At 39.1% G+C, this 15595-nt stretch overlaps 1 protein-coding gene across 3 annotated transcripts in view; it reads right to left on the reverse strand.

Moving 5' to 3' along the window:
• ARNT2 (aryl hydrocarbon receptor nuclear translocator 2) overlaps positions 1-15595 on the reverse strand; it is a 96759-nt gene that overhangs the window by 70307 nt on the left and 10857 nt on the right. For 2 of the 3 annotated variants that reach the window (XM_030954964.1, XM_030954966.1), the window contains exon 2: positions 1424-1535. In XM_030954964.1, the coding sequence (XP_030810824.1) occupies positions 1424-1535 (112 nt within the window). Of the gene's footprint in view, positions 1-1423; positions 1536-7525; positions 7644-15595 lie in introns of those variants that run through there. The other variant, XM_030954965.1, reaches the window with a different exon arrangement.

Below are 15595 nucleotides of genomic sequence, written 5' to 3' on the forward strand. Positions count from 1 at the left end.
AGTAAATTGCAAACTGATATTCAGACCTGACATGGTTTATGATCAAAAAAGAGATCAAATATCCTGCAACTTAAGTACAAAACCTTATCTATGTTAGGTAGCAATGAAAAGATGTTCATGCTTTGTCTTTTCTTTTGAGCACAAGTTTAAGAAGGTTTTCTCATTGAGCAGCTTGAAAATAAGAATGTGATGCCTGTCAAAGACAGATTTTAGGAGTTTCTCAATTCAATTTCATACAGTTAGCTCAGCATAAGAAGGGCACTCAGTGAGGGGAGATATTCAAACTGTTCTGCCCAAAGGAACATCCCTCAGAACAACCATCCAGAGTGTTCCATCACACCAACCTCGCTCTGCATTGGAGGCAAGGTCAACCTTTCCCCTTGTTAATTCACTCCCAGACTGGGACTCCAGCACTGTTACTGGAGCAGACACACAGAACTGGCAACATACCTTGGTGAACAATCCCTAGAGCAGCTCTTGCAAGGAATAATGTCCTCCTTAGGTGTTCCCCAGTGAAGATTTCACTCACACTGTTGATCCTGTTAAGCCCCACCACTGCCTGATTTAGGACTAAACATAAGACTAATCAATTTCTTTTGAAGAGACTCTCAGAACAGTTATCTCTGAGAAAGCATCATCCAAAGAGCATGACTATTTGTGACCAGCCTTTGATAAAAACAGGAGGGAGTTGTTAACACTAGAAAGTAGTGTTCTGTTCTTCTCAAGCTCTTGCTACACTTTTTTCCTAACAGAGAGAATTACTATTACAATTTGATGTGGGCAACTACCCCTATACCACATTAGCCTCTGACACTAGATAAAACGAATTTCCTTCTTCAGCAGAGCCCTCAAACTTGTGTAAGGGCTGAATTTGATTCAGGCCCTTCTCCCAGAAGAAGACTGTGCTGCTTCCAGTGAGACCTAGAATATCACTGTCCAATCTCTGTAGAGTGAGCTCTCATGCTATTTCTGTACCTGGAACTATAAAGAAAACATCTTTAACTGACCTCTCTTTAAGAGCTTCCAAGTGTAACCTTCAGATGAAGTTGAGCAAGTCCTCATGCTCAATCTTGCTACCTTTTTTCACTTGATAAATCACTGTGAGATTAAACAGATATAGGCAATACGCATTCATTATATCTACAACAGCCACAGGATCCAAACTCCTTTCTGGATGCTTTGCCAAACCTGAAAATCTTTTGAAACAAGCCAAACAACAAGCCATATGCTTATCAGCAAGTTTGATCTTGCAGGAAGAACAGATGCATTGAAGAGAAAAACAAAACATCAGTGACTAATGTCATAATGCAGCTTACATAAATACAACATTACATAATAAACACACACATGTATTCAGGTGCATTTTGAGTTTTCTAATACAAGTAATTTCCAGTTTCAGACGTGAAAAAAGGAGATGGCTTACCCAGAGCGACGCTTTCCTCCTCTGGAAGGCATGGATCCTGCCATCCTCACTTGTCCACTCGCCATGGGAGCCACTGGCAAGGCCACCGAGCCAGGAATATCTGAGGCCATTTCTGTAAGGTACAGGTAGGGGAAGAGGTGGGGAAAATCCCTTAATCCATTACCTTCAATGAGAAACCTCTGCTGATAACATTAGAGACAGGCCCTACCCAAAACAAACAGAGAAAGCTTCCCTTTTTATTTCTACGGAAAAGTAAAGCTCTCCTACTAAAACCCAGCAGATTCACAGATCCTTTACAAAAAGCCCAGCTAGGTCAACAGACATTATAGTGCCTGGGAGACAGAGAGAATTGCAGGTAGGTATCTCTGTAATTCCACTGACCTGATGGTTCTCATTTTAAGTCTCAAAGAGGCTGTCAGATGAAGGCCAACAACGTTCTACAACAGTTAAAGTGCCTTGTACAGAAATGCAGAGCTGAATCCCCAAGGCAAATGAAACTGCAGATCATGGTACCAGGGTACCAAGAAAAATAAAAGTTCAAAAACTCAGTTTGCCAGAGAGGCCAAGAGTTGAGAGCAGAGATGAATTATCAGGTGATACAGGTTTTTATTATTTATATTCTGGAGGCATTCAGAGGGCCAGAGTGAACTTGGAAGAGTTCAAAGGCTTCCTGCATTTCTGTGTGTGTCCTGCAGAGCTGAATTGAGCCCAAAATCCAGGCTGATATTCACCCCTCTGCCAGGGCTCAAGGTGTAGCCACAGGTTTAATCAAACCTCAAAACTCTGATGTGAGAAACTGCAAAAGCTCACCTTATGCAATGGTTTTCAGACTGCTAATGGCAAGTACTTCTAAAGTCTATTAATAACAGTTCATTACACTTCAAAAAAGAAAAGTGGAATATAACATATTTATACCCTTTTCTTCTATCCCATATTAAGCATGGGATTAAGAATGTTTTTCCTCTGTATAACTCTTATAAACTATATGAGCAATTAAAACTTTTTTCTAATGCACATGTACTTTATTCACTCAGGAGGAAAAATCTACAGTCAAAACATTTAATTATCTTGAAAGAAAATGCATCTTCCTTCCAACTTAAAAAAAAAAAAACTTGGCAAGGTATCTGGAGCTACAGCTAAATATAATTACTAATGGAAAGCAAATCTGTTTAAAAAATCCTGCTATTTTTCCCCAACAGATAAGTATGAAATAACTCCAATTATGGAAACAGGAATCCATGTTCTTTCATTATGTCTGGAGAGCACTTCCATCTCTGCCACACTTTATACACATCCATTATACAACATTATGCATTTCAAACAATAACATTTTATCTGTTCACTGATTTCATAGATTTCTTCTAGTACATTTAGTTTTATTAACTCATTTTCAACTAAAAAGCAACAGAGCAATCCAATATTTTTTAACAAAGTCTGCAAGGCCAAACAATGAGATTGCTGCCTATGCCCCCACATCACAGAAAGTTCCACAGTGGCTAAAGCTGCAGCTATGTGGAAACACAACATTTATGCACATTAGCATATCTCCAGACAAATAAAAGCATCAGCATGCAAACAACTGGTAAATCACTATTTCCAGAATAAGTACCCTCAGCTGTCTAATGCCCATAATTCACTCAGAACATTCAAACTCATCTCTCACAGGTAGAACCGAAGGGCATTCTGAAATGCTCTGCTCACTCATTTATTAAAGCAGATGGTAAAAACCATAATAAATCTACCTGCAAAGTGTCCCTGTCACTCAGAAACACATTTCAGTATAGATCATTAAGGAGATCAGATTTTTTTAAAGTAGTAACTGTAAGACAATTTCAGATGATCTCTGAGCAATATTTTAAGAGTAAGAACAATACTGTACTGCAATGAGAAACTCCTGTAACCTCATCTTCCTCAACTTAAACCAAAGATGATGAAAAAACACACCAATGGTTGCAACCAAAAGCCAAAACTAATTGTTTAAGATAACTTTACAACTCACCAAAAAAGGAAACAAAGCCCCCTTGCTCTCCTTTATGCATTCCATGCTTAGAGGTGCATCCAAAACAGGTTGAGCAAACCTCTTTCTGTAAAGCCCTTGCTCTCACTCTTGACAAGTCAGGGAGACCTAGACAGATAGTTTTGATCATTGTCCAATTTAGGTGGTTGTAGATAGGTAGAATGAGTTGTTTTTTGCACTTATTTTCAGCCATACATGTATGATAATATAAGAGGCAAGGGCAGCTATCAAGATTCAAGTAGGAAGGACAAACAGAACTGTGTACTTTTTTTGAAGAGGGGAAAAAAGGTAAAAGGAAAGGCCAAATCAGAGGTTCAGTTATGTCAGAGTCCAAATACAATGAAAGAAAACATTTTACAACAAACAGATATCTGTCTATCATGGTATAAGCTAAAGAATTACTGTGTAGATAGCGTGATTCTACAGAATTGCACATCAAAGACAATGCAATACAAAAAGTAACTTTGTAGACAAATCAGCCTTCCTTCTGATATACCTTCAAGGTCCTGGAAGAATGAAACCAAGCTCATTGTGCTGTAGAGGGACGTCTTCAAAAATTTCCATTTCCAAGATATGAGCACAAGAAGAAAAAATAAATTCATCAGGGGACGCATTGACACTCAGCCACATGAAAGCTCAGCTAAGAGGCAGGAAAGGCTCAGGCCCTTCAAATCACAAGACTTTCCATTCTGCAGCACTATGATGAAGTTGTGACAGATCTGCACATGTATCAGTGTGTAAGACACCCAATTTACCCTTCTTTTTCAGAGCTCCCTATGTCAGAGACATCACCCACGGTGTGAGCTACTGCAGCTCTCATGAGGTGCTTGAGGTGCACATAGACTTCTGAGAAAAGCAGTCAGCTTTCCAGGCTCTCTCTCCTGACACAAGAGAATGAAGAGTTCTGCTGATGGAGCAACCAAGAGGCTTTGGTCTCTTTCAAGCCACACAGCAAAGAAAGTGACTCCGAGGTAACAGCACCATGGAGCACAGAACACCCTGAACCTGACCCAGGCAGGGCGGCAGTGGAGCTCCTCACACACTCACTACCTTGGTGTTCCAAGTCACACCAGAGGACAAGAGGATTCCAGGGACACAGATGACAAAGTGATCTCAGTGCTCAGCTGGGTGTCAGGAACTCCAAGTTGGATGGCTGTGCAGAAATGTAAACAATAGGTCATGGCTGTAAGAACTTAACTCGCAAGAGCTGAAGGCTGCAACAACATATGGATAGAAGAAGGAATGGATCTGAACTGCTTCCCAAATTACTTTCAGCTCTACTCATTCATGAGAATATAAAAAAGAAGCAGATCTTGATGATATTTTTACATTTATAAAATATGCCTGGTGAGAAAAGTAAAAACGTTGATATGTTATCTCAAGAACAAGAGCCAATCTGGGAAGGCAGAGCCAAAAGCATAATCTGATGGAACAATCAGCTGCTTCCCTGACTAAACATCTGTGAAGTTACCTGTCTAAGTATGCTCTGGAAAGAAAACAAGAGAGAGAAGAAAAAATGGCACTCATAAACCAGAGTCTCAAGACAGAAATACTGTGGTAGAGAAGCATTCCAAGAAGCCTATTAACATAAACAAAACAAAAAAAGGAGCATGCATGAGACACAGACCAAAAGAAAAAATATCATAAGAAAGTCTTAAGAGTAGCTCACAATTCTTTAGAGTCACATAAATTTAGGGCAGTCTCAGTCACTCTATTGAAGCATAAATTAGTATGGAAGCCCAGACCTGCTGCATCAAGTTGGTTACAGATATATATATAAAAAACAAACAAAGAAAAACAACAAAAAAGTCATGTTGAATGAACAATCATAAAGATCATGTTTTCAGGGTTATCTAAACCCATGTCCAGATACACATTATCACTGATGCTCACAGAAGTGTTTCATCAGCAACAAGTGTTGGGAAACAAGGTGTTATCCTTCTGAGATGGAATTTTCAAAGAGTGGACTTCCCTTCTCCAATGGAAATAAAACAAGTGTTGCTTACTCTACCCAAAATTAAAGCACAAACATAACAGTACAATTCTCAGGAAGTGAAACAAGGTCAAGCTGAACATTCATGAAAATCATCTGTAACCATCAAGGCAGAGTTCTGAACAAATTGCTTTATAATCTTTAAAAGGTGATTCTTAGTGTCAAATAGAAATAATTTTTTTGCTGAAAAAATGCGTGCGGTATTTCATTTGAAGGTTAGAGAGTTCGTAGAGATCTGCCAAAGAACACAGAAATGTTATTAGAACAAACCCCAGCACAACACTGGCAATCTTTAGTGAACATTCCTCCAGCTGGACAACACTTTACAGCTCTTGTCTTATCACTGTCATGTCTGGGAGCAAGCCAGATCCTGCCACTAATATTTATGTTCATCTTGGGGACCCCTGAGGAGCTACATTAATCCAGGAACAATGTAAAAGCAGAATTAGTCCCTCCATTTCTGTTCAGACTTAAATTTCACTGCTGGACATTCAAAGTTTGGGCATTACACTTTACTTCAGTGCCGCATTTAGGTCGACCCCAAAATATTCACGGATGTTTCTGAAATAAAAGATAACCTGCAAATGCACATTAAAATACTGGGATAAAATACAGGGATTTATTCCCCCCAAAATCCACATTTGTCTCAAGCTGTTAAAAGATCTGAAAAAGAAACAGCTGCTGTGCACTTCACAAAGCAAAGCACAAAGAGCAAGCTAAATGCTGCACAAGGATACCATGAAAGTGCACGAGAACCCCAATCAGAGCAAGAATTACTGACAAGTGCAGCATGCCAGGATGAACCTGGACTTCTCTTTTTTGCTAGGGAATTATTAAACCACAGCTCTCAAGCCCAAACTTTAAATCTTGAGCCCCACCCCAGATCCACTGCATGAAATGCAGCTCTGTCTTGTGTGTGACACAGATTTGTGACTTGCTGAGGTATCCCCCAGAGCAGGGCAGCTCTTGGCCAGGCGTCCTCACAGGGAGCATCACACAGCTCCAGAGATGGTGCTCCTGCTCTGCTCCTCGCCACAAACCACAGCCATGCATCCTGCTGGGGAGCTTTGAAATGCTGTGCATGACAAGACTTCCTAAGTCTATCTTACAAAAGGTTCTGTTAATTACACTATTTTCAGCTATACTCCCCTTGCCCAAATACAGCAGACACGGACAGGGCCAGGTTTAAACCCAAAGTCTACTGGAGAAATGGTTTTGCTGACTCCCAGAGACTTTGAATCCCTGAGATTAGCTGTGAGGACCGGCTCCAGGTTTGCTATTCCATGCCAGGTACCACTGAGCATGCTCTCCACAGGGCTCCTTTATCCTTCAGCATCTACTGTAAAAAACACAACTAAAGTCAGGTACCAACATCTGACTAAACGAGAGGAAATTCTACTTTTATCAATACAAATGCGACAGATTTCCAGCCACTAATCCACAGAATGGCTGAGATGTCAATCACTCCAAGTAAATGTGGATCTAAGGCTAAACACAGAATTATGAATGCTCCCAATCCCATCAACAGCACCGTACACAGTGATTTCAAAATGTTCTTTTAAATATTCTCGGAAAGCAGATTTCAAAAACTTCTTTAGAAACTGTATTTTTCATCATCCTGAAGTCATACGGGAGTTAGATGCATCTCAGCTAAATGGTTTTGATTGCAATCAATTGCAAGGGGGATTTTCTGCCTAGCACAGAGACATTTAAGAATAAACTATATCATAGCTCTTACTTTAGAATATGCCAACAAAAATACGAAGCCATCATGTAGTCAAAAATATTTCACAGAAACAATAATGCTAAAAATCTAGCTGTATATTTAGTCATTGCCTTTATGTATTAACTACAGAGATTATAAAACAGAGCTCGTTCTCAAAGAATATAAAAAAGAAACCCCATTTTCATTGTTCCTGATAACTCTGTTAATACTGTTTTACTTGAATTCCATTGCCAGACACTTTAAATAGACTTCACATCAAAAACATCTACTGTACAGAGAGGGTATGCAGAAAAGCAAAAACATTCCTTGCCACGCTCTCGACAGAATTACGATTACAAATAAATGACAAAATACAAGAAATCCCACCTTTAAGGAAGATTCTTACAAAGATGCTATTTCTTTCCTGTGAACAAAACCTTCTTGGAGAGAAATTTTATCCGCATATAAGAAGAGTCAGAAACCTCTGGGAAGAAATGTAGCAGCATTGGTATTCTGCTCAGAAAATGTCATCACAGATCTGTTTACCTTAACTGTGGACCATGATTCAGCCGGTGACAACCGTCTTGCATACTGATCAATTTATTTGCAGCAAAATTACTAACATTTTCTACTTTAACCATTTATGTTCTGGAAAGAGCTACTGAGACAGGAATAATATAAAAATCCTAATTAACTAAAAACTTTCCCTTCCACCACAATGCCCTTGTGCTTTGGGGTGTGAGGGGGGCCCACCCCTAATCTTGAAGATAAATTAGGGCATATGGTGAGCAGTTGCTAGAGAAACGTTCTCTTTTTCAAAATGAAGATCAGAGCTTTATCCTCTGCCTGCATCACAGGTGAATGTTAAGCACACTCGAAGAGGGGGGGAGATGATGAGATGGAGCTGCTCAGCTGAAGGGCACTGTCTGTTCAGCAGAGACTGGGACCAAGCATTTAAGAGAGCGGCCTAACTGGTGTTCCAGAGGCCAAATCCAGTTACGTCGCTCCCTGCCCTCTCTGTTGTGACTCTGCAGGAGATGCAGGGCCAGAGACACACCTAAGGAGACTGGAAGAGCAAGTTCTGAAGTCAAAGACTGGAACTATATGCCCCACCAGTAGACTGGAACCCTATGCCCCACCAGTAGACTGGAACCCTATGCCCCACCAGTAGACTGGAAGAGCAAGTTTTGAAGTCAAACAGGTGAAACCCTCTATGGTACCTCCACACTTGACTGCTGTGTTCACACAAGCCATCCATGTGGGATGTCCTGGGATCTCACTGCAATCCATACCCTTTAGTGTGCCCCACAGCTCAACACCACCACCTGGATGTACAAAAGAAGGTGGGATGCAGACTAAGAATTGGAAGTAAGCTGTGACAAAAGAGACTTTTGGTCTACTTTAGGGGAATTATTGCTGCAAGTGCTCAGCTTGAGGGACAATGTGAGACCAATCACTGCAGGAGGAGCAGCCAACACTCAAAACCAGGATCCTTGAAGCATCCAAAATTAGATATGCCATGCAGAAACCACAGTACCCAAAACCCCCACTGTGGAAGCATCAATCTTATAATCTGTAAAACCAAAAAATATTTCATACATTACCAGCTGATTTCAAATGTTATTTTGACAGCACTTATTTTAATTTCCAATTTTCACGTTAATCACCTTATTCATTCCAGTCATGTTGGTAATTCCATTCATCCATATCTACCCTGTGGTCAAGGCACAAAAATTTACAGAGACATTGTGGAGTAAGGAAAGGATGTAGACCACATTCATATTCACTGGCTAAATGACCAACACAACCCATATAATTGAATCAACTCAGAATCAATTAGCACAATCTAGAAGAAGACAGGAGTCACACCTCTGCACCCACTGCAGAAGATGTTATAGACTAAAAATTGAACTTGAAGTAACAGACAGAAGATGCACTTGCCAACTTAAAGTTAGGCTGGGAAGAAGGGAACAGGTAGCTGCTTCTTCATTCCTCCTATCTTCCTGACAAATGACATTGCACCTTATGCCCCTGCATTTTCCCCTGGCTATTTTTCCACTTCTTATTCATAATTCTGTGTTATCTCTTCTTGACCTATTCAGCCTCTGACTGAGGTGAACTGTTCCTTGTACTCCCTTTAATAAGCCAGTGCATCCAACTGCTGAAAAGTCCTGCCAAACTATGACCATTTACCTCAAAAGAGGTTGCTGAAATTCAGAACAGGGAGCAAAGGTTAAAAAAGAAGCCTTAATGGCTCCTGTTCTGAAAACATGTCTCTAGTCTTGGAAAAACAAGAAACCCTCTCAGAATTAAAACAAGGCTTTGATCTGCACTGCAGAATGAAGGTGAAAACTGGCCTGAGCCTAAGCACCTGGCCTGCCTCTAAAATGTGATAATCCTTCCCCTTGCAGAAGTGGGGCTCTAACTCAAGCAGAAGAGCACCCAGGTCTCCACCATGATTATGATGGACTGACACATTAGAAGAAAGATACTTCTTAAATCCTAAGTCTGGAAGTGCATGAAGAAGTGAGCCAGAAGCAAATCCAAGGACCTGAGGTAGACTCACATTGATAACACAACCTGAGCCTCCAACACTTGGCAAATGTCTCAGATATAAATAGTTACAAGTGGGAAAGTGCACATGCAAATGGGCAGGGAAGTAGGGCAGCTACTGTAAAAGACCAGTTTACAGGGAGGATGAAAATCTGACTTGGAAAGGCTGCTCCAGGATTGATGTAAACATCATTAAAAGAAGAGAGGCAGGTGCTTAGCTTACATGAAGGGTCACAGTAAAACAGCAGACAACAGCAGCAGGACCATTTAAGGTGTTTGAATGTGACCGTACCTGGTCTTCAGCAACTACAGACGTGATAATGCAATCATACAACGTAATTCCACACTTAATTGTCTCTGCATTAATGTGCCTTGGTTTTATTGACGTTATTTTGGCTGGTCTTACTGACATGTGGCAAAAGTGCCAAGCAAATCACCAAAAAACAAGGCTCCCCAGACTATGTATCATTTCCATTTGAAATGAATGGTGATGCTCCCTGCTTCTCTGACATTTTGTATTTGCCAAAAGTAACTGCATAATTATAAGTTATGTGCGAGAAACAGAAGGTAACATTCAGTGTTATTTTCCATACTTTTTTTTACTGAGCATCAGACCTAGCAAATAGCATATATGGCTGTTCTGTTATGTACAACTGCCCACAGCTGACCCATTAATGAACTCAAACTGTGCAAGCACATACCCAGCCTGGGCAAACAAACATGAGGAAAAAATAATAAACTCCAAGGACTTTCTTTCAAGTTTCTCAGAGACAGATCATGCTCAGTCCATTAATTCTTCATTTAACAAGTCTGTTTCATTTATCTTGTTTTGGTTGGCACTCAATTAGAAATTCATGTACAAGACAATTTTTTCCCTTTTTAAAATAGAACACTTGCTGTATTTCATCCAGTAAAACATCAGGAGGTAAAGTGGAAGCTGCAAGACCAGCTAAAGCTACACTAAAGCCAGGCACAATAATCCTGAATTAGGCAAAACACCTGCATACAGCCCTGTCCACAGGATTATCACTAATTGTTAAAAGGGCCTGGTAAAATTTGTTGCTTAGTAAATAAGCAAAGAGAACAATTTGAGAGTTACCCACTCAGCAAATGCAAGTTAAAAAAAAATAACCCACATGGCCATACTATCAGTTTTACTGTAATTTCAGTTATGGATGTGTTTTGTCATATCTGCCTTTATATTCTTAAGATTTATTGAGATTGAACTTCTGTCTACACAGAAAGAAAACTCTTCTCATCCAACCACTCCTCATCTCCTGCCTTGCACAGCAGCCCATTTTTGCTGGCCTCTCTCATGACCACATATATATACTTACATACATACATGTATACACACACACACACACACACATATATATCTATATATATATATATAAACATCAGAAGATTTAAGCCTGGATTCCTTCTCCCACTGCATTGCTTGCCCCCTCTTGGGTGGCACCTCAAGCCAATGCACTCCTCAAAGGCAATGTCAAAGCATTTCAGCCACTGTCACACTATCCCACAACTTCCCCTTTCTCATCTTTCTTACCTTCCCTCACCCTTACTGTTTTTAAAATTAACAGCTTTCCTGACCAATCACAACTCTCTCTGGATGCCCCAAACTCCCTACAATGGGCAGCTGTGGATGCCAAAAAAATTACATAGGTTTTATGTAGAGCCTATCTAAAGCTGTGGAAAAGAAATTCACTTGAGTCTATGAAACAAACATCACTGGCTGGCTGGAGGGTGGGATGGTAGCCAGGGAAGCACCACACATGCTTACTCTGATTTTATACTCCTTCAAGCACCTGATTTTGGTCAGTGCTAGAAAAGACATGCTGGCCTTAAAAATTTTTACTTTCAGGACAAGAGAGCATATTTTCACATCAGGAGCAGCAGAAGTAGCATTTCTTAAGTGTGCTTCTTCTACAAAGGCACAAAAGATAGGAAATTAGCCAATTACTGCTATTACTTTATTTCACTAACAATAAAACCAAGCATTTTCCATTGTATCTCCTTGCTCTGGATCACTGATTGTTAATTTTATACTATCACTGCTATTTGTTCTTTCCTAAACTGATCTTGTTTCCTTTCCCTCTTCTATAATTGTCAAAAAAATATTTGCAAGTAAATTTTCTTTTATAAATTCCTATGGAACTGTTTTATGATAAAGAAATAACAGCAGTAACTGCTCAATAGTTTATCTGCACTACATCATCATTTGAGGCTTCATTTTTGTTCATTCATCTTCAAACTATTTATTTTAAAATAATATTTCCACACTCTTCTATCAAGTAGTCTGGCTCCTTACTATCTATCTAGCAATTATTTTCCAGCAAGAGAAGCTGATTTAGATTTCAAGCATTTTCAGTGCTTGATCACAAATCTATTTGCTCATGTACAAGTTCAACTGCCAATTTGTAGAAATTATTTTGAAGCTTCTATTAAAATACTTGCGATGGCACACATAAGAAATAAAACTGAGATCAATACTGTGGCTCTCCAGAGTTTACATCATAACAAGATGACAGCACTCTAAACTCCTATCAACTACATAAAACATAGTCAATAGCTGTATAAATGCAAAGAAATAAAGCTAATTGGTAATAAATCTGTCCAGAACATTCACCAAAATGGATTTTAACTAAATGCAGATTAGGGGCAGCCTAGCTGCCCCAGGAATCCAATGTCTTCTGTCAACTATTTCATTTTTTCCTCTAACCAGAAATGCACAGAATTCACATGAAAGTCATTGCCAATATCACTTGTCCATATTTTCTGTTAATTACAGAAGAAATCAGCTATTAGATCTCATAAGCATGAGAGGCAGTATTTATGACTATAACTTCTGGTTCACATTCAAAGAAATTTGACAACATATTTCTTAAATAATGAGCAGAAACGTTCAAGTGAATTAATAAATTCTTGCTCTCCTCTTATAATTATTTAATAAAAATATTCTTATAACTCATTTTCACTGAGCACTGTTCTAAGTTCACAGGTGCAAGCAGTTATATAATTTATCCTAAATGTAGAAATTTGAAAATGCCTGGAGCCAGACCAAAACAGAATTGTTATCCTGCCCCTGCCCCTGCCCTGCCTACAACAGAGCACGGGGCAATCACTGACAGGAATCTCTGCAGTTACCCAGGGGCTGGTGAGGAAGACCACGAAGGATTTGTGCATCCTCCATCTGAGGAAGTGGTGCCTGTCAAACTCCATCCCACCAAACCCAGCACCACTGCTCTGGGGTGGCTCAAGAGCTGCCCTGCAAGCCCCACTATGGTCACAGACTGAGACCTTTGTGCTGCTCCCACCACACCAGACTGAGACATTCACTCCCCATCAGCTGCAGAAAGCTTGGGAGCAACACAGCCCAGAGACAAAGGTGTAAATTGTGGATCACTCTGATTCAAATTATCCACTGAAAATTACTGACTCGTGTCCTTCAAATGCCTTTATTATTTATTACAAAGATTTTTAAGTGTGCCTCAGAAGGCACACTTTTTAATTTTAAATTTCATTCAGAACAGCAACTTGGGTTACCAAATACTTAATTATCAGTAAATTTACAGTGTCCTTGGGCACTGTTGGGTAATCAGAATGCTATTGTTTTCATTAAACAGCATTCTATTGATAGCACTAATGACTCCAGTTCTGCCTGATCAACAAGCAAATGATGCTTATTTGATGTTATGATAATTAATTGGCCTTTCAGGTGTTTTCACACCCCAATTCATTACTAAGAATAAGAATTTTTATGTGAAATACCTCAAAAAGAGTATCAGCATTGGTCAAAAACAAATTCTAAAAATAGGGTGTGGTTCAGTACTTCTTTCTTTTCTCACGATTTGTAATACAACATTCTCTGCCTAAAAACTGCAGGGGAAAAAACTCACATTTAACTCCTTTCAAAAACTCAGCCTGAGCCTGAGAATTGTAAATACTCAGTTCATGTTATGCCTGTCTGAAATTCCTCTAAGTCAAAGGAGATTTTCTGATTAAAATTTCTTTTATTTTTTTTTCTCTAAAGACTGAAGAAAACAGCCATCCTCACTTTCCCATAGTAGCAAGAAGGATCAAAAAACATGATTCAAACTGGGCGTACAAGTGAACAGCCACTATTTCTGAAACTCCTTGCTCAGTTTACAAAATACTGTAGTCCAGCCTTCAGACCATGGAAGAGGGCTATAGCTAAGAAAATTCCAGATTCAAACTGAACTGAATCTCGAAACGCCACCTGAAAAGAGTGCACCAGTGTTCCTACAATGTTCATCTGGCCCCTGTCACCAATCTGGATGCGTTCAGTTTAACCTCCCAACAAGGACAACCTTCAGAACATCTTCTGATGTCTTACCTTATCTGATACAACAACCCACATTAGCAGCTACCCTCCTCCTTGCAGATGAGTTTCCCAAACCTTGAATTTTTCTGCAAGCAAAAAACCCACAACATTTCAAATAAAGGTCTTAGTGATTTTTCTACTTTTCACTGCCCCTTCACTTCTCTAAATGTTTTTTAGAACATTCGTCCTTTTAGGTAATTTCACATATTATATCTTTCATGTCTGCAAATAAAAAATGAAAAAAAATAAGTTCACAAGCTTTTGGGTGCTCAAAATGGCATTTGCTGTTGTTGTTGTTACTTTCTAGAATTTTTCATTCCTAGAAATATTCCAAAAGGCACACTCCAATGTTATGGCATAAGGGAAACCTTCATAGGCATGTAGAAAATACAAAATACTACAAAGCTCTGCTGCAGAATATTTGTTAGTGTTACTTTAAGTTTCCTACACTCCCAATAATTTCTTATGAATTTTGGAACACTTTTTTCTGCTTAACTTCTTCCCAGAGCTACTTCCTGAACATATTTTATAAAACTGAATCCCATGCTTTCTTTTTAAAATTACCAGCTTTAAAATAAGAGAAATGCTGTTTCCAGGTAGGCTGTGCTAGACTTTCTGAAGTGATCAGCAGTAACAGCCATGCTCTTGCTTTTTCAGAATTACAGAATACAAGATTTGCTGGATTTTCTACCAGTGAACCACTAAACAATAAAAAAAAAGCATAAAACAACAAAGCATTATTTTTCTATGTCCCCATATTCACATTAAACATGATGTGACATCCATTACAAGCCACTTGTTCCCAAAAGCATACAGACAGTTCTGTGCATACATCAAATGCAGAAGTGAGGAATGATACTGAAAAAACCCTCACTGTAAACAAACTGGATGTTTGTCAAAAAACAAGCTGATTGTTTGTCTGTAAATATTGACCAAAGTAAGGTTTTAGCTTTGCTATTTGCTGACTGAAGAGCAGCACAGGCAAGTACACAGGACACACAAGATTATTCTGAATTCCAAACCTGGCAATCAGGTTCCAGCTACTACAGGGACTCTACGCAGCAAAGCAAACAACCAGTGGCAGCCACATGCGTTTACCAGGAAATCACCACAAATACTTCATCCTTACATTTCAACATTAGAAAGAATCATGATTTCATTTTTGAAAATGTATTTACTTCCAGGGACAGCTCACTGATTTGATTTAAAGAACAGTTTGAATTAACCCACTAACCAAATACCCCCATATAATACATTTTCCTGCTTTTAAATTTAACTTGCAAATGCACAATGAACACTTGAAAACTATCTCATAATTCTCACTCAGTGCAACTGTGTTTTTCATATAGTTTGATCATCTCTTTGGTGTATGAAGCAATCTTGCTCTCAATCTTAATACAAACTATAACTGGATAAGAATAAACTAATGCATTTTCAAATGCAAGTTTAAGTGTCAAAAGCAACCATAAGACAACACGATGCAAGTTTTAAAATCTATATTAATACTTTAAAGCCAGTGGATTGTTGCTAGTTCAGCACTGAAATAACTATCTATC

Source organism: Camarhynchus parvulus, chromosome 10 (genome assembly GCF_901933205.1).
Source record: "Camarhynchus parvulus chromosome 10, STF_HiC, whole genome shotgun sequence".
Lineage (NCBI taxonomy): Eukaryota > Metazoa > Chordata > Aves > Passeriformes > Thraupidae > Camarhynchus > Camarhynchus parvulus.